Below are 27106 nucleotides of genomic sequence, written 5' to 3' on the forward strand. Positions count from 1 at the left end.
AAAAAGCAAACAGTTAAGTAGTGTAACAAGATGTTAAGGAACCTGTTGCTGCTTTTGGCCCTCGTACCTAAGTCATACCACCAAATAGCAAATGAAACCATTTAAATTGTCGTAAAATAAATTTTATTGGCTCGTAAAAAGAAAAACCGGCAGTCGGCAATTAAATGCTAAGCAGAACAGAGCGGAACAAGATAGAATGGCATTTTAACAACTATATAAACAAATTGCGGTTAATACCAAAACACAGGCTGAAGTTTTATGTTCTTTTTACGACTTGACGCCACCGCCACTTGAGTGGCAGAAATCCGCTGGCGAACATAGTCATCTGAGACTCACTCAAAGCGTCAGCGATCCGAACATCCCAGTTGGTTCGAGTGTCCTTTTTGTGATCCTGAGTGCCCCTGCCCTATAGGGGATGTGCGTTCATTTTTGGCTTGAGCGTGAGTGAGATTTCCCATTCTGAGTCTGCGGACTTTACGACCTTTTTACGATCTGTTAGTGTGACACGATGACAATCAATATAAAAGACATAAAACCCAAGTTCCGTGACGTATGCCATAATTATTGTGATATCCCCTTCGTGTAGATACAAATGTATCTGCGAGATGCTGATGGCCCATAGACATCATTACTTTTACGAGGTGCCTCGGATGCTGCCGTTAGTTTGATGCCTCTGCTCCATGCCGCTGATGATGCCCGAGGAAATGGCGGTAAAATTTTATTCGAATGCATTTGCCTTCGCCGGGGCTCAGTGATTGCATATGGCTGTGGCTTTTATGGCATTTTAACGATTTGTTTTGACGTCGGATTTGGCCAGCATCTTGATGAGCCCTCCTCCGGCAAGGTCGCAGCTCGTTGACGCCTTGATTTACGCACTCGCACTCGCACTGGCGGAAGTTCATTTCGATGGGGCCCATAAATGTAGTCATATTTTGTTCAATTTGTTTTTACAGCGTTTTTATTAATACTTGGAAAAATATAAATTAATTTTACTTATTTTACGTCATTTACATGTTTCGGTAATGATTTATTTGGGTAATTTTCAAAAGTAACGTTCGACATATTTTATTATATTTTGAAAATTCTTTAAGACCTTACAAAAATTTAACAAAAACAATAAGACTTAGTAAAATAATTTAATGAAATTTAATTAAAATATCTTTCCTGAGTAAAAATACCAACATAATTCTCATTTAGAACCTTATCTTAAGGGCGTCGGTTTTCAAGATGGAGGAACTTGAACTGTTGTCCCGTCTTTCCTTCAAAGCGGACGCTTCACTGGCAACATGTGTGGGGTGTCTGCCTCTGATTCTGTTTCTGGGCTTGTTCAACGGGTTCCAGTTTCCAATGCAGTCGAATGCATCTGAAGTGCACTCCGGCCGGGTGTGTGCGTGTGTCTACATCCATATATGCGGTCATATTAAATCATCTGCTTGTAGTAAATCATGGCAGCAACTTAAAGAGGAGCGGGTGGAACCACAAGTACAGCACTGACATCCAAGGGCATATGGTATGGAAATGAAGTCGTCTCGATCCAATGAGGGGTGATAATGAGCTGGGGATTAGAGATGTAAGAAAAAGTTACAGTTGCTTAATGAAAATATTTAAAAAAATAATAAATTTTTTTTAAAAATTAATAAATAAAGAGATTGTTTGCCCATTCAACAATTGATCACGAAAACACAATTAGACCCTCAGGAAAATCAATGCAGATACATGGAAATATTCTTGCAGGCGCCTCTTACTGACAGCCAAACAAACAGCCAAACTGCTGGAATATGTTTTTGGGAAATAAATCAAAATTCTCATATTTGGCAAGGATGAATGCGGCCCGAATCGCCTGGCGCAAAAGAGAAAGTTGTTGGCCCTTTGTTTCCCCGGGCATTGGCCATGCCGGTGGTTTTGTTATCAGATGCTCGAGGGCGCGATCGGCCCGAATACGCAACATATATATACACAACATAGTACCTACCGAAGGGACACCACCAATTTTACAGGGGATTTACGAATCCACCGTGTAACGAGAATGCCTATGCCTCCTCATTCCCGATTCTGTGCGGCTGAGGCATATTTTTATGATTTATTACCGGGCCCGGCTATAATCGAGCTGGCAAAGTCAGACAATACCTGGGTGTCCTTTTTTGGGATCGGCGGCGTTGCGATAACAGAGAGTCAAAACAAATCTCCTAAGGTCAGCTAAAAAGCATCGTTCGCCCTGGCATTTTTTACGCTCTCGAGGACATGTTGAAAGGCAGCATTACCATTTCCATCTATGGCTGCAATATTTTTTATGACACATTTTTATGATTTATGAATTGATTTGGTTTCGACTTTGGGTTTCTTTCACGATCTATTATTTTTTGTGTTGTTTTTTTTCGGGAAGGCGACCTTCGAGTTGGTGTCCTGGGAGGGCCTGGACTCAAAACTATTACCGGAGCATATTGGTATTATGATCACCTTCGGCGGTGCCTTGGGTTAATTGTTCCTGTGAAATTGGGCGTTTTAATGTGACTTGTTTGCGGCAATTGTCTTCGAATGCTAATAAGCTGGCTAGCAATAATGGGAGCACAAGGCTTAGCTAATTCAATTTAAGTTGATTGATTAATCGATATAAGATATGGAATTTAATTTATAAATGGTATTCATTTAATCCAATTTTAGTATTTAAGTTATGTTAAATTGTTACCAATTTAAATTAGTATTGCCATAAACCTCTTAAAAAAATATGAATGCCCAACATTTATTAATTATAATATTTTATTAGTTATGTTTTGAAGCTGTATATTTTTCCTTTGAGATTCCAGATAACCTAGCTGCGGTTTCTCTGAGTCACTCGAACACTATGCGCTAAATGCAAAATCTCTCTGGCGGAGTGCAATAAAAATTGAAAATTATTTAACCGACAACTCGACATGGTCTGCTCTGGAAATCCTCTAGTGTTTACGTTGCGAAAACAATTGAAATCATAACAATAAAATCAAATTTGAAATTTGCGAGCGGTGGGCGGTTTGTAGGGAGTTGTAGAGGAAAAGAGGGGAGTGGAGTGAAGTGGAGCGACCAAGTGGCGAGCGGGCCAATGGGCAACCAGTTGCGTCAGAGCGGCGATGTGAGAAAATTTCCAGCACAAGCCCAAACAACCAAAGGTAAATGGCAAATGGGTGAAATGCTTAAGAAAATCAAGCCAACGAGGAGCAGCGCCAAAAAGCAGAGACAGTGAAACGAACGAAATGGCCATAAACTTAAGCCAAAATGCTCCCTCCGTCGGGAGGGTGGAAAGGAGGGTTTCAGGAGGGGACGGGGACCCAACCAACCAGTTCGGCAACGCGAACTCCGAACTTAATCGAAACATCAAAGGAAGAAAGCCAGCCAGCAGCAACAACAACCAGCCAACAACCAGAAACTTATTAAAAACAAGAGAGAACGTTATAGTCGGGTGCCCCGACTATCAGATACCCGTTACTCAGGTAAAGGGAGTGCGAGGGAGATGGAGATAGAGATAGAAAACGTTGATCACGCATAACTTTTTAACGAATGGTCCGATTTGAAAAATTTCTTCTACATTTCGATAGGTATTGATAAACACAATAAAACTGCATTCTTACTTTTCCAAAATATTAAAAATTTTAAATTCGTATACAAGCAATTGTGGGCGCTAGAGGGGGCGTGGCACCATTTTGAAACAAACTTGCGCTGCGTAGGAACTCCTAAAATCTGCATGCAAAATGCCAATCTTCTAGCTTTTATAGTTTCTGAGATCTCAGCGTTCATACAGACAGACAGACGGACAGACGGACAGACGGACAGACGGACAGACGGACATGGCTAGATCGACTCGGCTAGTGATCCTGATCAAGAATATATATACTTTATGGGGTCGGAAACGCTTCCTTCTCCCTGTTACATACTTTTGCACGAATACAATATACCCTTTTACTCTACGAGTAACGGGTATAACAACAAGTGCAGCTTGCTTAGCCAGTTGGCCCAAAGGGGTTGGAAGCGGGGGAGGAAAGGGTAAGACACGGAGGGTATCTGTACAGCCAATTTGGCTATCAATCTAGATCTGGCGATTTTAAAAAAGGAGCTACAAAAACAGAAGCTTTTGATATTGTTCATCCTACATAGAGTATGTATTTTGTAAAAATTCCTAAAAGAAAAAAAAATGCACTTCTTTTTGTGGGCTGAGGTAGGTAAAGTACTTTGTCTCCATTACTTGAAGAACTCTTTAGATAATGAAGTCATAGCTTAGTAAAGTTACTCACAAAGCATATTTGCCCGTTGATTTTAAAACTTGTCATTAAAGTTTATGAAATGCTGGAACCGCTAATAAATCTTAACAAGACCCTCGTAATTTGTAATTATTTTTATTTAGTTTATTTTTAAACATTTTAATGTACTTTAAATCCGACTTAATAAATTTCACAATGAGTACAATATTTATGTTTTGAATAAATTCTGGTTTAGCTTTTTCGACTTCAAAGTCTTGGCTGCACTGGAGGGCATTCGTGCTGTTTGTGCAGTGGCAGCACGTCCCAACCGACATCGACAAGCTGCACTGAGCGAAAATATCAGTTAGCGGGGCAGCGCTGGAAGGGGAGCACTCAAAATGGGCACTTTCGGTCGCAATAACCACGACATTTACGATTATTTTACGGCCACTAAAAATCAAAAGTGTAATTTACGGAACCAAACCAAACTGAACCGAGACGAACAATGAGACGGAGACAGGGACGGCAACACGACCGGCGAAAGAGACGGAAAGTGTCGACTGAGGAGCGATGGAACCGTATCTGTATCGGTGTTGCATCAGCTTAGATGAAGTTGAGTCCGGGGAAATGGGGAGCAGGATTTCGGGGCGGTGCAGAGGTCAGTGTGGCGTGGGTGGTGCTTCAAATCTCCACGGGGAGCACCAAAACAATGCCACTTCACAATGACTTCCTGCATCGTGAACTGTGGCACACAAAAAAAGTATTTTTTTAAAAGGCATTTTTGGATAACTAATTACCAAGTCATTTAATAATATTTTTCTTATTTTCGGTCCAAATAGGTGAAATATAAAATAATTGTTGAATAATCATGATTAGGATCGCTTAAAAAAGTATAAATAAATTGTATAGAATATGGAGACTTATTTTTAAAGAACTCGTATAAAGAATAAAAAAGTATGAATTAAATAAAGTGTTTTTTAATATTTTTTAGAGGTTGAGGCTAACAAACTATTTCGGGTTAGACACAAGTTCTTCAAGAAATCCTTTATTCTGATATTTTAATCCACTATGCAGAGGAGTTGAGCCCTGAAGTTGGCTCGAGTTTCGAATGAAGAGTGCCGAAGCAGGGAGGAAGTGCTGTGAAGAAAACCAGTTGATTCCTAACTGGATGGACATTGCCGGCAGCCAAATGAAAAGCAGTCTTTGCCTCCTTGGGTTCCTTTCTCTGCACTTGCTGGCTGTCTCTGTTATGGCTTGAGTCTTGATTTTTCTTTATTTTTCCTTATTTTTCTGGCCATCACATGTGCAACTCGAAGCCAACAACTCCAGTTCGGAGCCCTCTTCCGCCCACCTCCCCTGATTGCGATTGGTGTTCTGCTTTAGCCGTTTTAGCGGATGGCGATGGCTGGATGATGCTGCGAATGTCGAAAGCGCATCGCGTTGAAAGATGATTTTCATGTTTTCCCCCTCAACGTCCCCTGGATTCCCCCTGTTTTCGAGCCGGAATCGTGGCCCTAACGATGCTCAAAGTAATTTTGTTGTCTTAACCGCGTTTACTGACATCTTGATGCTTTGATTGCTCCGATTTTGAATGGAATCGTTTGCGCTGCAACACCCGCACTTGGCTTTATGCGCCATTGCCATTATCGTCTTGGCAAGTCGGGGAAATTGAATTGAAGTCTTTGATTGGCAATATGCTCCGTTGACCCCTTAACAAGTTGCCAGTCGATCGTTAACCGGAGCGGCAAAATGCGGAGAGAGCCAATATAGAGAAAACCGGGAAACGGCCGAGTTAGAACTGGCCAACTTAATTGGAAAATGTAATACGATGGTTCGATGAAGAGTATTTTAGTCCTTCTAGATTCTTCCAAAAACAAAATAGGTAGGAGCAAGCTAACAAATGTAATGTACTAAAGGCCGATTTCTCGTCCTTAGTTTAACATTAGGATAAGAAAATGAGTTTCGGTAAAACCGTTTTAGATATATCTATAGGAATGATAAGTATATTAAGTATATTTTTATTGTACAAATTTAGAATATTAAAATATTTAATATGTTACTTTCTCTCTATCTTAAGGTCCAGTATTATACCAACCCCAAAAACCGCATTAAACAAAAAACTTCCTTTTGACGGATTTTTGGTCTACGAAACCTATATGTTGAATACTAAAAGAATAAAGAAATTACAGGACTGGGACTTTAAGAACATTTATTACATATTAAAATTTAAAATAAAAAAACGTAAAAAGCTAACACCATTTTTTTTATATTAACCAATTAACGGAAAACCCAATACATTTTTTAATACCTCTACCAGTCAAAACATAACATTAAATGTTAACATATGTTACGTAACAGAAAAACTTCAAAGGAGTAACAGTGGCTCTCAAACTGGGCAGTCAAGCTGCCTCCCAAACTATGGTGACAGAACCCATAGATGGCGCATGCAAAACAGTGCTGCCATCTGGCGAAAATCTTGCGCAACTCCGTCCCTTTTTCCGTTAATTTTCAATTGGAGTAAATGCTAGCAGATAGCTTCTTAATCGGCTGTTTTCTCAATTTATTATTGTACTTTTATTCACTGGCTTCTATTTGAAGATTTTTTCGATATTTTCTTTTTTTTCTGCTAACTTTCTGCTTATTTTTCGTCCAGCAGTTGTTTTTTGGTCTTCTTGCACGAAATCGCTCATCCGCCCCCTTAAAGCGACGTCTGCGCCGCAGCGAGTCGAAACTGGAAATGTGGCGCGGTGGTTGAACGAGCCAGAAAAAATCCAGCATTTCATCACCACCACCAGCATGAAAATGGGCTTGGCCTTTTCGTTTGAGTGAGTATTTCGAGGAGCTCATTCTCCTCAATTCTCAATGCTCCTCTCTCTTTTTTTCTTGCTGTTTTGATAGCCGTCGGCTCTAAAAGTCAAAAAATTACAGAACATAGGGAATGTCTTGAAATGTTGCTGGTAAATTTTGTAGTTTTTATGATTGTCTGTTTTTAATTTTTTTTTAAATTGTTTTCAAGAAATTCATCTTCCTAATCATTAAAGAATTACGTTATCAAACTCAGTAGTTCAATTACAGCAGCATTAATTTTCCAAACCATTTGGAAAAAGAAGATTACAATACCTCTGAAACAAATATCAACATTGTTAAAAACTCATCACATTTGTACATAAACTGATAGATTTGATGGAGGAACTTATAATTTTTAAAGGAAATATGTTAATATATTACTGTAATGGAAAATATCAAGATTCCTATTAGGTACCATCTTGAATTTCAACAAGATTAATATTTGAAAAAAAAATCCTCTGACCTTGGATAATTTGTATTTTTAATAAACAAAACCACAGTAGTAAAAGTAAAAATAAAGATATAAATACCTACAAAAATATAGATATTATTCAAGAGTGGTTAGCAGATGTTGCGCTTGAGTATTCATCACATTCGTCGTCTCGTTTGCGTTGCAACTTTGCTTTCAGGTTTGCGGCACAACTTAATTGAATTCATAGAGCGTGTTGGCACACCCGTACAGTGAACACCGGGCGACGGGAACGGTAGCCGCCTGACGAGTTCATAAAGTGTGATGTATGAAATGTGTGTGAGTTGGCCGTGGACATCTTTGCGATAGCTTCAAAAACGTTTTATTTGAATTTAATTCAAAGTGTTTCTAATTTGCCCGGGGCATTGATAATTTCGCAGGAATAAAGTCGTCACCGGGAATGGACCGTGGAGTAATTTCATTTCACGCTGCCTCAAATGAAGTGCGCAATTCTGACAGCCCGAGTTGGGGGGAGAAAAAATCGCTCGACCTTGCCACCATCGAAGTTGGCCCATTGTGCCCGAGAGCCCAAAGAGCCCAGAGAGCCAGTTGAATCAAGTTTCGGTACAAATTTGTACAATTTCATATTTACCCAGCACCACAAAACGACGCCAGACAATGGGAAACTGCTTAAAGATAGCTGCCTGGGCACAAAGCACCCCAGGAGCGTCTCGTGGTGATTATGGACTCGGGTTGAAAGCCGGGTAAAAAAGGGCAGATAAGTTATTGTTGCAGCAGCAACCCCTGCAAAGGGATCTGTAAAAATAGGACAAGATATAGATACACTCGCACTCGCACACACATTCATCTATTCATCTGCCCAGAGGGTGCGTCGTAAAAATGAGTTACGAGTCCTGCCATTTTAAATTAAAATAGCAGGCTGCCTCCCTCCATTGTGGCAGCAAGATGGAAGAGGCAAAAGGAAGGAAAAAGGTCAAAGGCCACGCATTTCCACCCTGAAAGTCCCATCCAGCGGACAAAATGGTCATGTTGACAGAAGTAAATCTCTTGAATTATCGCATTAGATGCCGCATTCTCACAGATAGATTCCCGGCCCGATGAAGCCATGTCGTAAATAATCGAGATCGGAACGTCGCCGGGGTATTATAAAGGATTTTCGGGCATCCCTGTTGATTTAAGCATTCTTCCCGTGTTTGTTTGGCATTCAAAAGGGTTCAAGACCATTGCCACCCCATTTTCAAAGACTCTCCATGCCACCAACATTGATCGACATTTTACTGTTCTCATTTAAATTCAACGGCTATTAGTAACTTTAAACTTGAAAGAAAATATCGGAAAAAACTACTTTTGCCGATAAAGATTTTAGAAGAATTACTTCACATTTTCAAACCATTAAAGAAATTCCTTAAAGAATTTTTTATTCCGCAACTGGAGGGCTAAAAATTGCCCAAACATTTTAGGAAACAATGTCCCAAGTCATAGAAAATTGTTCCTAAAAGTTTCAGACAATTTTTAAGTGATGAGTAAAATTCCAACATGATTTAATTTTCCTAGGATGATTAACAGCTGAGTTTCCCACTTCCCTCACTGAACCACCGTGATGGTAAAATACTCTTCGGGGGCCACCAGATACTCGAACTTGCGAGTGGCCAGGCGCATGAAGCACAGTTTGTTGGACGGGTCAATGTCCCGAATGACACTTTGGCAGGTACTGACCAGGAGTCCGTTCAAGTGCTTCACGATCGCCTGGGCACTTGTATTATCGAAGGACGTTTCGGCCACGGCATTGGCCATATTGTCGGAGATCACGTATCCCGTAGTGTGATCCGATAGAATTCGATCCACCATAGTTCCATTCTGGTGGATCACCTGCTCCAGAATACGATTCATTATCCTCCGTGTGGTGTGTGTGGTAAATAGTAAATTGTTATATATTTGTTTTGCGACTGGGAGTAATTTGAGTGTTCTATGTGATTTGTTTGGAGGAACTGAATGGTTTTTGGAGATCAAACAGAAAACTAAACATTTGATTTGACTTAAAGGGCTCAGGCTCTACGATTTTCCAAATAACCAAATGTTATAATTATAAAGAAATAAAAATATAATTTATTTTAAAGTGTTGTTAATTCTTTTTTTAATGGTTTGACCTTTTTACAGTTTTCAATAAATTTGTTAAGTCTGAATAAAAATGGAAAATGTTCTCATTAAATTTACTTAATTTCAAATACATCCATTAGGCCCCGTATAAAATGAAATTACCTTCTCCCAATTTTCCTTTACCCACTTTTAAATTACCTCCTCCTCCATTTACAATATTTTTATATCGGATTTATAATTACACCGCACGCCTATCGCGTTGATTAAATAAGTGTTGGCCGCTCGTTGCAACATCGCAACAGATGGCAGTGGGCTCGAATAAATTAAACTTATCGGAGTTTTCTTATCTCGCTGCGGCCCTTGATCCCCACTCCCCCTGGAATCCCCAGTGCCATTGAACTTGCCCTCCAATTGGATCTGCCCGAGTCGCCGAGGTCAGTTCGAATTACTGCACACAAAAACTGATATTCCCGCCCAAGTTCAAGTGGTCGCGTGGCTTCTACGAGTCGCTCTCCTCCCGCAGGCAGCCTCATCAAGCCGTTTTCATTTAATTTTCATGCACATTTAATGGCGTCTGTTATTGGCTTTTAACGAGATTTCCACTCCAACCCGACGATTTTTTTTAGGTATCCGTATAATTGACTTTTTGACTTTGAACCGCTTTGTCGCAGGTCGTTGACTCGCCGGCGGCGACTTAAACTAATTCCCATTCGCTGGCTTAGCTTAAAGCCCCCTTTGGACTGCGATAAATCAGAGCAGGCAGAGTTGCAAATTCTGACTACTAGCGGGTGTTTAGTATTTAGTACAACACTCATCTGAACCAGGCTCATCTGTATTCAGGGCCCCTCGTCGCCTTAACTTCTCTTCTCGGCAGGGAGAAGTGCTTGTCGGACAAGTCCAGAGAGTACATATGGGAGTGCATGTCCCTCCGGTTCCCCAGATATATCCCCATATCCCCAGATCGACCCAAAATGGCCACTCGAGCGCCCACAACGGCCATAAAACACTTTCGGACATGCTGTTGGCCCAACAAACAACTCTCAACTCCGCTCCGTTCTTTTCTCTCCGAGCTGGTCAATAAAATGTGCATAAATTCCGATGCCATTCAAAAGGCAACCCGAAACTGGCCGTCGAGGAGAAGGCTTTGTATTTAACGGGTCAGCAAAGTACAGTGGAAATATGGTATTTCTTGCCAGTCTTACAACTGAACTTGTCCGTTTTCAATGCAACTTTAATCTCGAATTTTATTAGGATAATTCAGAATATCAGCCTTAAATGGCTTCTTATATAAAGTACACAATTTTAAAAAGATTTTTCTTATATTCCTAAAAATAAATCTGTAAAATATTCGCAGTTTTATAAACACATTACAATTAATTTTTATTTCAATTATACTGATCTTAACTAAAATTTCTTGAAACTTATATTAAACTTTAATGTATTGGGATTACAAATTTTTCAATAAATTTAATTGCTAATATATACAATTATTTATTACCATACCTTTAGATTTATAAATATTCTTCCCGCCCATTGTAAAGATTTAAATTTTGCCCAATTCTACTGCCCCTTTAGTGATGATTCATGGCCGCCAAATGCAAAACGGGAGATTTGTGGCCTGGAAAATGAATGGTGTACAAGTTCGGGCTCGGTGCCATTTCAAACTATGCAAAATGGGAGCTCATAAATCCCCTGAGCCCAAGTCGGACTATTTCGCTATCTGTGGGCCCGATTTTAGTTCGGATTTTGGGCTTTTGGTTTTGGCCCCGGGGGCGGGATTAGGCGGTAAACGCTTATCCGAAAGCGAGATACTCGGCGTTATGCCGGCGCCATAACTCATTTAATTAGATGACTATCGCTGTTTAGGCATAATTCATCCACCAACAGACGAAACTTTCCCAACCCCACTGACTGCCGAAGAGGTCGAAAGGTCGGGGCGGCATCAAAAACGATAAATAACACAGAAAAAGAATGAAACTTTCGAAATGGAAACTTCCTTCGTTAATTAGAAAAACCAACAGACCAACTAGCAAACTGACATTAAAAAACACACAAGGACAGGGGAAAAAGTAGGACATAGAGTGGCAATTTGAAAACACTTTCCCTGTCTCCGCTCCTGAAAAAATGCAAATGAGCTGCCCGAGCTGGAATTCAGGCCTTTTGCTGGCCGCTCCGGTCATTGGCCGGCGGTCAGTTGTGGAACGGTGTATCTGGGTATCTGAGTATCTGGTTTTTCGCCCTCTGTTTTGGCCCTTTCATTTGTGCCACTCGAGCGGCGAAAGGGACACGTCGCACACACATGGCACAAATTGGCCGAGGGCTTCGCCTTTTGTCCAACTGGCCCAAATATATCCTTCAGCCCACTGACACACTTCCCCGCTTCGCATATCACCAGCATCTGAACCCCAGCTTTGATTACGGACTCCGAGACTCCGAAGCTCCCATAAATAATGCGCAACATACATATAATACATGGTACATGTACATGTGGACTCACCTCAACGCGTTCTGAATTTCTAATGTGCCCAAAAATGGAGAACAGTCCTCGAGAGTTGTGTAATATACGGTATCCTGGGGTTGGAAATCGGACGGCAGGACAATTTATTTGCTGTGTGAGTGCTCTGTAATTGAAAATTAAATGGAAAGTGTTAAATGGGCTCAGGGATAACTTGAGATAGTCTGCTAAAAGGATTTATCCCTTACAATAGGTAAGTGAACTAAAATCACATTTTCAAGTATATTTATAGGTAATTGAAAAGACCAATTTAATATTCATACAGTACCAAATACACTCATACTAAACATGACGATATTTTATCTCCCCAAATAAATCGACTCAAAACACCACAACCCACTTAAACTCCACATTAAGTGAAGGATTATTCATTAACACATGATTTCATTATTTTTAACGACAAATTGTCGAATCGACTCATTTCAGATGCGCAGGGAACAATAAAAACTGTGAAAATATTGCAGCCCCAAATTCGTAATCCCATTGACAAATGGCATTATTTGCTTTTCGAATTTATGTGATGGTCTTCTAAATAACAACCAATTTAAGGTATTTATCTTTAAGAAGCGTAATTTCGTATGCTAATTCGCGGGGCAGTTGGCTTGCTAATTTATGAAAGCGGCGGTCTTGGCCACAACCGATCTGGTTTCGACTAACAGACGAAAAAAAAACATACTTGCCGGACGAACAATGCAAATTTTTATTAGCCATGAAGTCGGCCATAAAAGCCATTTCGAACCGCTCGAAATCGTTGCTCTCCGCTCGAGTACAAATTGTTAGAAGAGGTGCAAAACGGAGCGATTAAATATATCTCCCGGGCTAATTTTAATAACTTCATGAGACTCGTTTTCAGCGCAAATAAATTCGAAAATTTAACAAAAAAACAAACAAAGTATTGAATATCAAGTTTCGTTTGATGGCAATCTTAGAACTCGGAGCAAAATCGCTTGCCAAAACAAAGGAATTGAATTCATTTAGTTTTATGGACCCAAAAAGGTGGGAGATGCTGGAAAAAAAATTACATCGGGCCAACAACAAAGACGCACACAAACACACAAAGAGGCCATTGAAAAGATAAATTTCTTAATTTAAATTCAGAGTCAGAGTGAATCGAGTTTTGTTCGTTTCCACCCTCGAACGATTTTCATTTCCGTTACAAATGCTTTTCAATTTCGCCCGAGCCAAATTCAATTTTCAAACGTTTTATTTCGACAACGTTTTGATTTAGTCGCGCTCGCTTTGAATATTTTACGAATTGCTTTGGATTCTCTGAATCGAAATTGGGCCTGGGCCACCATTTTCTGGCTTTGTGCGTTTGTGTAACTATGGAATATTTATTATTTAAATTTCTCGACAGCGAGTCGGTGGCCCTAAATCATGCGACAGGCTCATTCAAAAACAACCAACTCTCGCGCCCAAAAACACTCGCATATTCGTAAGTTGTGTTGTTTTTTCGACGCATGATTTAGGTGCAGTCATAAATTCAATTTTAAGCTTTTTGGTATTTCATTTCGGTCTGGCCGGGGATCTGGTTTTGGGCCCCGACTTTCTGTGCTACGGTACGGGTTGTGGATGGGGCTTGGTGTTCGGTTTGGGGTCCGGGGTTCGGGGTTCGGGTCCGAGGCCAAGATAAACACTTGACAACGTGCTAAGGCCGGCACTGGGAACGCGATAAGCGCATAAATAAAGCCCCCCGTAATAAATTCAGCGTCACATTTGACGCCCCGCCATCGCATCTGTGGACCCATGGGCGTCTCGGGGGGCTTTTCGGGGGGATACCAGTGACACTTGGTCCTCCAGAGCCACTCTCGACCTCTTGGCTTAACTGTACCATGCATCATCCGTAGCACTTTGAAGGCACCATTAAGCTCTTCTCCTCGCTTTTTTTCAAGACAACTTCTGGCGACGTTTATGTGGCGTTTTAGGATGCTCTTTGAATATTTATAGGGTAAAGCTAAGACAATGTCGTATATCTTTGTGATTGCATAGTTTAGGTTGCAATAAGTTATATGATTAAATAAATTATATTAATTCAAAAGGGAAAAAAGCGCAAAGATGCCTATAAATTTCCTGTGAATAAATGGTTTTATTAGGTTAATAATATAACTGTACGACAGACTTAAATTCTGTTAAATAAAAGAAATCTCAAAATGACCAAAACAATTCGTATTGCGGAACTCCCTTCCAATTTCTTTCAGAGTTCGGACCGTAAAGGATCGGCCATCTGGTCAGCTGTTGTCCGAGTGCTTTTACCGTGTCATAATTGCCCTGCAGGACTTTGGGAAATATATGACATCTGCGTTGATGTAACAAAGGGCTAAGGGGAAGAGAAAGGAAGGGATAAAAATCCTGCAGCCAGCTATTCACGGCAATCAAACAGCGCGGCACACGCGGCGAAAGGATGCGGCGCAGTGTGAGAGTGCCGAGTCCATTAAAAGGACATTCCACGCCGGCGATCCACATGTGTCCGTCGAATGGACGTGCCGTGCCAAAGGGACCAGGCACCTTGTTTGTTTTTCCACCGCCGTACATCTCATACTTTCTTTATTTTTTTTAATTTTTGTAAATTGAAAACTGTGTGCGGATGCGGATGCAGCATTGCGTGGCAATTACACAGGCCCTCAGCCCGAGTCATAAATTCCATCCTTTGCAGGGAAAACCAAAAGGAGTAGCGTGCCACCAGGGGGTCTGGATCTCCATGCGAGCCACTTCGAGGTGGCCAAGTGGCCGTGCAACATTTCATGTCGTGTTTACACTCACTTCCCGATCGCTCCCTCCCCTTCGCATCGAAAAAAAAGTCCGGCAAGAGGGTCAGGATATTAAAAACTGCCATTAACTGCGGCCAGTGCCTCCAGTTTGCCAATTACCGCCAGAGTTGTGAGCCGATGCGACAGGTTGCGGCCCGACTTATTTATATTATTAAGTTTCTTTTTTATAATTTATCAATTTACCTTTTCCGCGACCGCACAACTTGCAAGTACATAATGGGAAAAGGGCTCTTGAAAACAATAATTACTTGAGGTAATATGTAAGCGGCTATTTCATTGGGTTTCCCTTCGCTCGGTAAGAGATACAATGTTGTCTTTTAAATATATGCCGGAATACTATTACTGCTATATGCATTTCTGTGTTTATAGGAATTATCATAAAAAGTGCAAGAAATATGTAGACTAGTTTAAGAAACATATTATCACGCATACGCCATGTGATCCATATTAATTGAATGGCTATGAAAATTTCCAAAATTCCTTTAAAATTTCTAGGAAACTAAATATAAAAAACCAAAAATTTTTAAATCATCCAAAAATAAGAACTACTTTACAATAAAAAAATGTTCTCAATTTAATATTTTGAGTTGGCATTTATTTTGCTGAACAAATTTAATTTAATTTTGTATCATGATAAAAACACCAATTTACCAAGGCGAAGAAAACACTTTTTTCATGTTGCAATATTTCATAACCCCAACCAAAAAGTGCCACCCAAGAAGCGTGGCGCCGCGGAAGAAATGAGTCGTATTTTTGGGTTCTTTGACCCAATTAGAATGCATATGGCTAGGGAAATTAGAAAATGGGCAAGTCGGCAATCGTTTGGACTTCATGGCAATTTCCAATTTTGAATTTGCCAATTAAATGTTTATCTCTGGCTAATTACCGACGCCTTTAAACCTCAAAAACAACAACAACGAACGACCGACGCCGGCATTATTCAATTAAAAGTTGTTGCTTTTGTGGGGGCTGTGTATATTTTGTTTTCCTTGTTTTTGGCACGCACTAAACCCCATAAAAGTCATAAAGACCCGCATAAAACCCATAAAAGCCATAAAACGAAAATGAAAAGAATCTTAAAAAGCGGCGAGCAACAAGAAGCGATGAATTTCAAGAGAGACGAAAAGGAAAGGGAAGAGGCGGTGGAAAAACCAGTTTAAGGTGATTTCTGATTGATATGGAAAAGCACTCGCAACATGTTCGCTGCTCTCGCTTTTCCACTCGCTTTCCCGTCGCTTTTCCTTTGAGTGGAAGTTCGCCTGTTGCCTTGGCGCTCTCTCTCACGTTTTCCGCTTCTTTTTTTTTCAATCAGTGCCCGAGCACAATGATTTTTATTTTTATGCGCCAACGTAACGATCTCGTTTCCACTTACTTAAATCTACATTTTAACTGCCTGGCACATTTTATGTCCCCTTCTAACAGCCGTGTGATATGGGAAGATGCGCGCGCTCTTTTTCGACTGCGCTCTCCTCTCGCTCTTGCAAAAAAAGTGCGAAAGAGAGCGGGTCGCAAGAGAGCTTTTCCTATTTCCAGAGGCTTTTCTTCGGGCTGCCAAATGTTCACTGGGCAATTAAATCAATACTAATTAATAAGCAAACATGGGCAAACACACAAAGAGCGAGAGAGAAAGAGAGCACGAGAGAGCAGGGCAACAGAGAGCGGCAGACAATTGAGCCACATTCAGCAAACGATTATGAGGCCATCTCAGTCGCACTTAAAACGGCCATTACGAACGACAGTTATGGCGACGACGCCGGCAGAGGCAGTGGCTGCGCTGCTCTGCGACTGCGGAGAGCGTGAGAAAAGCCATTCTCACGAAGAGCTGCGTATCGATTATGCTCAACGGCCGATTTACTTGTCTTAATGCGAGAGCGACACGTGGCGTCGTGCCATGAGGGAGAGAGAGAGGGACAGCCATCTCGCTCTGGCCGCTCTCTTCTTATGGCGCAGCCATTATGGTGCGCGCACCCCTCTCGCTCGCACCCTTAGGCCAGCCCTATTTGCATCTCGCTCCAGCACATGCAAGACTCTTGATAGCCCTCTCTCTTTTTGAGTTATCGGCACTTTGGCTCTGCCGTTATGGCTTCCGTGTGAAGGGGGCGTGGCCTAGAGAGCAGTAGCATTTGGCGCTGGGGTTTTATGGCTCATTTTCAGATTTTGAGTGCGTTCTTCCGCCGCTTCTTCTTCTTCTTTCTCGGGTTCGTATTCGTATTTCGTATTTTCTGGGGTTTCCACTTTGACGTTTGCCGTCGCTTGTTTGGATAATTATTTGGATTGTTATTAGATTGTTGCAACAACTATAAAAGGGCCGTAAAAAATATTTTTATTTCTCCTTAAATGATTTTTAGTGGCCCAGTGCCTTGTGGTGACAAATTGCCCCGGGGAAGAGAAGATTATGGCTCTAATCACCGTCTTCATGTTTCTTTGTCTTCTTCTTTGTCTTAACTTTGACCCCATGCACACAACCACATGGGGACATAATGTTGTAGTGAGGGAGAGTGGGTGCCTAATTAAAATATATAATTTATATTAAATAATTTATAATTTGAACAATTTTTTTAGAGCGATATAAAAGCCAAGTAAAATACATTTTTTGTTTTAAGTAATAGGGTTTATAAGAAATGTTTAGTGAAAATTTACAAAAAAAAAATTAAACATTTTTTTTTCAATCTTCATTTTTCTGCTTATGCATATTTCTCACATATTCAAAATTTACTTCAATTGATAAGCAGGTTTGTATTCCCCAAAGAGACTCTGTTTGATAGCCGTTTTTATGCTCTGATATAAAGAGCATTTATAACGATCCAAGTTCTTATCATCTAAAAAAATAGGTTATTAATGATAATAAATAACTGCCGCAAAAAAAAACCCCATCTCTTCGATTATAAAACCATATGAACTGAACAGCTCCATAATTTGATCGAACTCAGTTTCGATTTCATTGCGAGTCTTGAGTTATACGATTCGCATACAAAAATGGTTTATTTATTACTTTTTCATAAGACAAACATAATTCTTGTGGAATTCGAAGAGCGGGCAGCATAAAACCAGAAAGGAGAGAAATAAGTCAGATAAAGAAAAAGCATTTTAACGAAACTGTCACGGCCCGGGGACGTGAGTTCCGTGATTGGATTGCCCAATAAATGTTTATCGAACGTCGAACAAATGCGTATCTATCCTCTGAATGTTTGGCGCTTTATTTTGTTTTTCGGAGTTCTTTTTTGTGGAGAAAACACTTGGGTTTTTTTGGGGTCTGGGCTACGGGACCCAGCTGGCGGGAAAACAAACAAAAGACACGTTTTGAAAGAGAGACAATAATGAACAGAAGCAGCAGAAGCGGCAAAGTTATTTTTATGAAATTAATATTGAGTGCTGTGGGGCCATCCGAGTCCGAAATGGGTAATTAAAATAATAAAAGCATTTTTTCGACCGCCGATGCATTCGGAATTTTAATTAAAAAGTCGCATGGGACCGCCGCCCCGGGGGACTGCTTGTAAATTCTGCAATGCGACATTTCAGAATGTCTTCGTAAACAAATATTAAGAAAATATTTTCCCTCGGGCAAATGCGTTTTTAAGTAGCAGCTTCGCTATAAGCGATCCGATAAATTCCGTCTGCCGGGCATCCCATTCGATTTAATTGACTCGCCCGGTTTGACTAATTTTGGAACGTTTTCCTTTCCTTTCATTTCCCGGCCCTCCATCAGCGCTTCTTCAATCCCATTTTCCCCCGCCAGCTGTTCTCCAGCTACTCCTCCATTCTGATCCGCTCATGGATGTGTCCCGGTAAATTTATGTGCCTTTTCCAATGTTTTCTTTCTTGTCTATTCCCATTATTTTTTGGTAATTTCTTTGAAAATGTGCGACTTGTCATTCGGCAGCAGCATTTCCACCCCCTCCTTTTCTCCGGTCAGACATCCCGTTTTCCACTTGCCCCTCTTTCTCCTTTTCTTAATTATCTGTTTTCCCAATGTCATTTTTTTATGCTGCACCTTTTGATTTGTGTCGCTGTGTGACGACGTTTTTTGTATCTGTTTTTTTGGCCATACCTGTATTCTTTATGTCTTTTTTTACGAATTGCCATTTACGCTGAACAGTGCCCGTCCTCTTCAATGGGATTTTTGTTGTTGTCTCAAGGTCAATCGCGACGGGTGAATTAGGGTTGTTAAAAAATCGATAGTGGACACCATCGATGTTTTTGGCTATCGATGGTGGTCACTATCGATACTATCGATAGTATCAACAATTAAAGAAAATAAAAAACAAATTGTTAAAATAAAGGAAAATTATGAAAAACAACTTATGGAAAATGTGTGGTTGACTCATATAAATTAGGGGGAAAGAAACGGTCTAACTTTTACAGCGATTAAAGTGAAACAAAATTCGATGTTGAGCCTTAACAAATAAAATACCGTCGTGTTCTTAAGTATATACTTTAAAATACTTTTTGTTCCTTAAAATATACCAAAAGTTGCATGTAAAATTCAATTATTTTTTTGGAGCGATAGTATCGATTGTGGGTTCAAACCATCGATGTTTCCTAAATATTAAAACCATCGATAGTATCGATAGTGCTATCGATTTTTTTAACAACCCTAGGGTGAATGACGTAGACCGGTGCTATCTATTGGCAAGATGGTATGCCATAAATAGAGTAGAAAAATTCGGAAAATCGATTCATTGAAAGTGGTTTACATGTCCGTAAATGTCTGCATTTCAAAAAAGTGTTTTTCATGATTCTTTAAATTTAAAAAAATTATCTTTTAACTATTCCGCATACCGAACTTATTAAAAAAAATTACTTCAAAACTCTTTCGTGAGAAAATTGTTTTCCACATCGGTCAACAATTTCATGAACCTGCGGAGAAAACTCGATTTAATTGCATTCATTTCGTTTTCGATCACTTTGCAACTGCTCATTGCAATTATTCGAGCCGCAGTCGAGTGCATTTTAAAGAGGAACAACAATTACAAATTATATACATTTCGCATGAGCATCCTGGATGTGCATGTGCATCTCACCGGCGGCCATCTACTTTCGTCAATTACGAAAGAGCAGTTCGGATGGAGATGAAGTCCGGGCAGCTGCCCGGCGGCCAAATTATCCGAACGCCATTAAAGTCATTAAAGCCATTATAAGCCGAGTAAAACGTTTAAGTGAAAATACATCTTCTGGATGTGCCTCTGCCTGTGCATGTGGATGCGGATGATGCTGGGGATCCGCATGGGATGTAGATGAAGATGGGCTGGGTTCTGATGAGTTGGCGGCAGCGACAAACGCACACGGGAATGATAGACCCCTCGGACCCTCAGATCCCGATCCCCGATCCTGAACCCTCGGGTGCCTCTGTTATTAGCAGCGTTTCGGTAAAAAGAGTTGCAATCGAGTTGATTTTGAGGAAACTTGGGCATTTTTTTAATTCATACTCGGTGCAGAGGCCACACACATATAATTTGGACAATTCTGGTGCTCAACGCGAACATTTGCTTAAATGGAATTATCGATCAATAACCCATTGATGCACATGGAGAAATTTAATTTTAATTCCGCTATAGGTCTTGAATATTTTAATAATTATTTGATTTCATTACAATAAAAACGGTAAAAATATCGTTACTTTTTTATATGCTAAGTTAACACTTACAAAAAATTTCAATTTGTGAAATATTTACAAAAATTTTAAAAATACTAAAATTGTCTTAACTAAACAAATGAAAAGAACCTTAAGTTTTTCTAGACGTGTGATTTTGTTTTGCTGCTGCGTCAGGCCCCATCGATAATGGTGGACCACGTATTGCCTGCTCCGCACTTCTCAACCACCCCGATTGTAATATAATCCATTTGACTAAAGAGAAACTAGAGGCCCCACCACTCAGGCCACAGCCCCCTCCACATATCACGAGAGGAAGCTGCTGCTTTGGCTGGACTCGAGTGTCAGGTGTTCGTGTTAAAATGCCAACTAATTTCAGTGTTTTGGGCCAAGAGCTGATAGCCAGTTGCTGCCAGGCTGGCCGGCCAATCGATCCACTTAATCAATGGGGCCAGAGCAAAGTGCTCACAGTTTTTGGGTCGCAAAATGAAAACAAAACCATTATATGCTCATACTTAATACTTAATACGAGTGTTTAAGCACAAAAAGTTGTCGCAGGAAATGGCCCTGTGTCCGGAGGGTCGATGGGAGGGCGTGGTCAGCGTTTTGTGGCTATCGCGCTGGGCCATCTTGGCCAGGTTTGCACACGTCCTCGGCCTCTTGGCTGCTTAGTCAGCGCACCGAATGTCAACGAATTTTATTATTTGCAACCTCTGTCAGAGTGTCTCTTTGTTGGCCACGGCAGTGTGGGTGGAATGGCTGCCTAAATTATGATGCACGGCCGTGATAAAGTGGCAGCAAACGTCACCAGGCCACTCGCAATTGCCATGCCGTGGAGCACTCTGGGTTGAACGCCTCCGTCGGGGCAATGTCTCTCGATCTGGCAGGAACTACTATATCTGTCAGTATGCGTCTATAAACACCGGCCCACGGGAGGACGTGAGCCGCCGATTCTGCACTTAGTAAAACGACTCTGATGGCGTCAGCCGAAAGTGGCCATAATTTATAATGATAAACTAGGGACCTATAGTGGCTAAAAAGAAGGAAAAGGTCTTGTCACATGGGAAATCAAAACGCTGAGTAAGGACTGCAGTTGATTGATTCGATTTATTGATTTGCATCGACAACAAAAGCTCTTCAACTATGTTTAATTTACTAAATGGTTATTCCTCGTGCTCCCAAGCTTTCTATACGTTTTCAATGAGAATTAAATTTAATTTTATTACCTGCCTCACAGTTTGTTCAATTAAAGTTAGGTAAAATATTAACAAATATTTCTTGCCTATAAACAAATCAAACAATTCAAATAAACAATTATCGGAACCCTAATACGCAGTAATAAATTATTTTTTTTTAGCTAAAAATTGAATCAAATATTTAACATCACTTCTAAATGCAGCGTTTTGTGTAACATTAATAATATTTTCTATTCAAAGTTTCTTTAATCTTCAAAAATCATAGTGATCTAAGCCGTTTTGATTTTGTTGCCAATCCCGCCCATTCTTATGCGGGAATTTACTACACAAAATCAGCTTTACTAGATTGAAATTGATTGAGTGGACATTCGACGCCTTAAAGTGATATCAATGGGCCATCAAAGCTGTCTGCCATGTCAAATCACAAGTCTTTCGTTTCAACTAGTTTCTGCCCCACGACTCCGAAACTATAAAATATTACGTATACGCCCCCGTCGGCCAACGCATAAATAATACCGAAAAACTTTATAAAAACTTTTCGTTGCGGCTTTGCTTTTATCTTTTCCAAAACACACAAAAATGTAAAAGTGTTTTTGTTGGGAAGGCACACAAACAGAAGAGAAAACAAACAAAGAAGCCCCATAAAGCTCCGGCCAAAGTAGCTCCCCAGTGGAGAGGCATTCGTCTAATAAATTATTTGACAGTAAATTGGAAATTATCTTTTGAAATTGGAATTGCAGCGCATTACTTAAGCTCGCATAAATAAACAATAACACAATTGAGTAAGTCTGCAGCAACAATAACCGAAAAAAAGAGACTAAAACAGAGGGAAATAAAGCCACAAACACAGTGGACCGAATAAAAGGCCAAATAAAAAGCAACATTAACGACCGATTCAATGGGCCCATTAAATTGGAAGACTCGAGCCGCCGTCTGGACGAGATCGAGTAAATATACACAGGGAAAAAATGGGCATTACTAACAGACGTTAAAAAAACTTCAAATAAAACAATGATAAAATGGTTGTACCTATCCCTGGGTATTATCTCACATCTATAGTTCGGAAATATTCTGTTTTCAATTCAATAATTCTCTGAACAATAACAAATTTTGTTTTGTGTGTTCGATCCGGGGAAACACACTCGAAATCGGATTCGGAATCGGAATGAGAAACACAAGAAGGAGGCGTCACGATCACGGATCATTCCGCCTTTTCAGTGCTCTTTGCATATCATTTGGGCCGAAAATTTATAATTTCATTGAGTGGTTGCCGTTCGGTTCGTTTCATTATTGAAATTAAGCAATTTGGCGTAATTTAACAACACTTTCGATGCATAAGTTTGGCCGTTGCCATTTCGAATGATAACAATGAACCACGGCCAGACAGGGACTTTCGGTATGGGAATGGAAATGGGAATGGTCATCCAAATCGGAATGGGGCTGGTTTTTTTCTGTTGCCAAATGACCGGCCAGTGCGTCGAGTGTCCATAGTCACGTCATTAGCTCAATTGTTCGCTGTTCATTGTCCGTGGCCCTCTGTCCTTGGCTCTGCATTGTCCGAACTGTCTGAAATGTCTGGTTCCTGGCCCAGTGCATCAACACGTCTTCGGCTGCCTTAATAATGGATACCGCGCACGATATGGATAAGCTACATATATCCCGGGTAATGCGGCCCTTTGTTGTTTTTACCAGATTATGGTGACTTCTTGTGACTTGATCCCATATATTAGCCTAAATCTGTCTTCATGATTTTCCCATCAGTTTGCTGTCTTTAACTGACCAATTACGTGGCATATGCTCCTTCCGCCCCTTGATTTGATTGTCTTTTTATGGCGATCAGACATAATTATCCTTATCAAATCAGAATCGAATCGCTCACACAATCCGCCCGGATAACGACACGTAAGTCTGGCCGACAACTTGCGGTGGCCTCCTCGGGCGCCACTTTTGTTTATAGCCCTTTTACGGCTCTTTCAAGTAGTCACGGGAGTACGGAGGAAGTTTTTACGACGCTGCACTTGAACCTCATCCACATCCGCATCCGATGCGATCCAATTCGGTCCAAAACAAGGGGACAAGTGCTGGAACAGCTCGTCCTGGTGGCATTTCAACACGTCGTAAAATCATCTGGCCGGCCGTTAGAGCGGCTTTTACGATCTATAAAACGCCCGTAAATCGCCGGGGTGCTGACTGCACTTTCGCCTTCGTCGAATCAACTCGATGATGGCGTTTAATTGTCGAGGAGCTGATTCAAGTCGACGGACACGGAGCCATAAAAACCTGAGCGTGTGCCAGGGCCAAAAGGAGAGGAGGGCATATCGAGCAAATCGACGCTGTGTTTTGTTTACGGCATTTGTCGAGTAGTAAAAATGTCGTAAACCAAATTGTTATGAATTGCGGCAAATTAAATAAACATCAAATGCCAAACGCTTCTGTTCTGTTTTGTTCTGTTCGAGAGCTTGTTGTCTGTGGTTTTTATGTCTTGGCTGTTCATTGAATCTTTATGTCGAGCCCTGATTTCCCGAGTGTTTAAAATGTCGTTAACCAGTTCGGAGATGATTTACGGGCTCAGATGAGTGCTTATTTTACAAGTTATTGCATGGCTTAGTTCTCGTCGAGAGGTTAAGGTAAAGCTGACTGGTTAAAGGGGGTGAAAACCGGCAGACACTCGATATCCGCAAACGAATCTCGAATGGCAACGACCACCAGCAAAGAAAAGGCTTTTCGTGTGCTCCTCTTACCTGCAAAGCACGAAAATGTGACCCCAACGTAAAAAAAAAGCAATATAAAAAGCAGGGAAAAATCCAACTGCAATCGGAGATAGCGATAAAGGGTACGAGAAGAAGCTATAAAGGAGACAAACAACAAACAGGCCAAGCGGCCAAAAAGACTCAACGCGAAGCCAAAAGGCCAACTGCTAACTTGGTCCAAGTCCACGTCTTTACTGTGGTTGAAAAGGAAAAGACTAATGCAAATTTAACGCAATTAAATTGAATTAAGAAAAATAATAAAAATTATAATAATATTTTACAAACTACTCGCAAAATGCTTAATAATGTCGATGGATTTTTTTAGAAAAACTATATATTTCCTGAATAAAGATAACAATTACAAAAATTTACAGGATTTTTTTTATAAAATATTTTTTTTTAGGTAGAATTTTTAAACAATGTTTTTTATATTGAACATTCAAAATTTCCCTATGCAACCCACGGTATTTCTGTTTGGGGAGCAGGGGTGCCTTGGCATTTTCTACCTACCTATGGGCCATATCGGGACAGAACCGGCCAAGCCTTTAAAGCGGCCTGAACCCTGCTCCGTTGGCATTGTTCTTGTTTTTGTTGTTGCATTCCGGCATAGCAATGACCGCAACATTTACTGGGTCTGAATCTGAAAACTGGCATTGGTGTTGTGATAGTGTTGGTCGTTTTGGAAAAGAAGTGAGGCAACAAAAACAACAGAAAAGAGGCTACAAAAACAAGGGGTTCCATAATGGCTGCGACATTCATTCGCATTCGTATCTGTGAGTTTGTATCTGTATCCCTCTGTATCTGCATCTGTGTGGGATGGCCTGCAAGTCGCAAGATTTAAGATTGTCAACCATGTTGTTTATTGCTCTCTCAAGATTTGTCGCAGCCCGATCTCGTTGTTTTTGTTTTTGTACCTGGAGCGGGTTTATTTTTCTTATTTTTCGTCAGGGGTCGGGGACCGTCCGGCTGCTTCATCGTTTATTCCGCGGAATTACTCAAAACGCTGAGAAAAATCTGGGGAAAGATAGGGACGCGAGAAATGTTGCCCAGATGAGATGCGCAGGCATGTCTGCGGTTTTCGTCTGTGATTTATCTCAACCATTTTCTTGGGCCCTTCTTGAATTCTCCTTTCGCTTCTTGCCGTTTTTATGGAGCCCTGCCAGCTTCCTTTGAATTCAATTAAGTGGGAGACGGATGTGAAGAAATTTAGTTTAAAATATTTTAAGAGGAGCTAATAAGGTCTTTTTTTGTTTAATGGGAAATAAATGATCGTTTAACCTTAAATGTTGCATGGTTGAACTAAAATCAAGAGACCTGTAATTTTTAAATGCCTTTTATATTGCATTATATTTATTTAGTTAATCAAGGGAAAAACGAGTAAGCATTCATATCTTATTAAACTTCTAAGGAAGTAAAAGATCTAATGAGGGTAAGTTAACGTATATATAAAAAACTTACCATTAAATCAATAGATTTTGTTATCCAATTCAGTATGATCCCTAACCCCCTTGACTTTGCCGTTTTTTACTTTTGGCAAACACATCTTTAACACATGGACCTCTTTCGATCCCTGGGACGCACTTCACTTAACACTTTCCCATGGAAAACAGCACATATGCCATTTATGGCCTTTCATATTTTGCACACATTTTAACTCATTTCGTATTGCTGGCAAACAGAAAATAGCCGCTCCGATGCGTTTTTTAAGCCGATCCGCAACGTCCAAGCGCCCGGGAATTGGAACTCATACTGAGTGTTTACAAAACAGCAGCCGCCGATCCCTGAAGATCCTACAACATCCGACGATCCTGGACCGCATGCAAAAGGGTCACGGATGTGGGCATTTGGACGGATTTGGACACGGCAAGCGTCATAAATCATAAATTTCCAAAGGCTGATCCGATGGTAAAAAACCAAATCCGAAACGGTTCGCCACGCAACGGGAATGCGCCATAAAAAATGTGTGTGTTGCCTTTTTTCCGCTTAAAAATTCGCACCAAGGTCATCACCGCCGGCGGCCATTAAAAAAGGTGCCGTCGCTCACCTTTTTTGCGAGAGCGAAAAAGAGACAGGAATAGAAGATATAGCGGCCAAGAGATCGCTCATTAGCAGCTGCACTTGTGTGTTTTTAATGAGCAACCTGACCTGACCTTGGTCGCCGTTTTTTATTAGCCATAGCAAAAAATTATGATTGTTTCATATTTTGCTAGACCGTGCAAAATTACATAACCTGCTAAATGATTGTTTAGGGAAAGTCCTAGTCTTACCTTGAACATCCTTCAAGGACTCTTTTTATTCAATTTTGCTTAAACCCCCATTAACTGGGCTCAAGCCCAGCTGCATTTAGACCCTCCACAGATTTCGGTAGCTTCCTCTTCGTTCTCCAGCCCAATTCAGGATGTCTGCCATTCAAAACAGGCGTTGCATGAACATGGAAATTTACACGGACATGAAAACATTTGCGTAATTAAAATTGTTTTATGTAGTGTCATGTTCAATGGAAAGGGGAGAACAGCTGGGTCATGTCGCAAATTCATTGACTACAAGTTTTGCAGCAGCATTGGGTGCTTAAGAGTAATTCAAAAGGCAAGGACTTTAATAGAATATTTATAAAATTTACAAAATAAATGTCTTTAAAAAAGACTGTTTAAATTTAATTTGAAATTTAATCCCAGGTTCACGAATAACAAGAATTGCCCGCACAT

The 27106-nt window shown here is 40.6% G+C and overlaps 1 protein-coding gene and 1 long non-coding RNA gene across 2 annotated transcripts; both read right to left on the reverse strand.

The window, feature by feature from the left end:
• Positions 1-1202: 1202 nt before the first annotated feature.
• Positions 1203-26129, reverse strand: LOC138913517 (uncharacterized). The gene is made up of 3 exons (XR_011419287.1): positions 25860-26129; positions 12080-12203; positions 1203-1555 (listed from the first exon to the last, which is right to left on the reverse strand). It is a non-coding gene; the product is annotated as an uncharacterized lncRNA (long non-coding RNA).
• Positions 8887-9494, reverse strand: LOC108062372 (dynein light chain roadblock-type 2). The gene has a single exon (XM_017149011.3). The coding sequence runs from the start codon at positions 9373-9375 to the stop codon at positions 9070-9072; it is 306 nt and encodes a 101-aa protein (XP_017004500.1). The 5' UTR covers positions 9376-9494; the 3' UTR covers positions 8887-9069.
• Positions 26130-27106: the final 977 nt, after the last annotated feature.

Source organism: Drosophila takahashii, chromosome 3R, assembly GCF_030179915.1.
Source record: "Drosophila takahashii strain IR98-3 E-12201 chromosome 3R, DtakHiC1v2, whole genome shotgun sequence".
In the NCBI taxonomy this organism is placed as follows: domain Eukaryota; kingdom Metazoa; phylum Arthropoda; class Insecta; order Diptera; family Drosophilidae; genus Drosophila; species Drosophila takahashii.

Excerpts from the sequence above, each read along its gene's own strand:
- LOC108062372 (XM_017149011.3), bottom strand. The coding sequence starts at position 9,375 with ATGAATCGTATTCTGGAGCAGGTGATCCACCAGAATGGAACTATGGTG.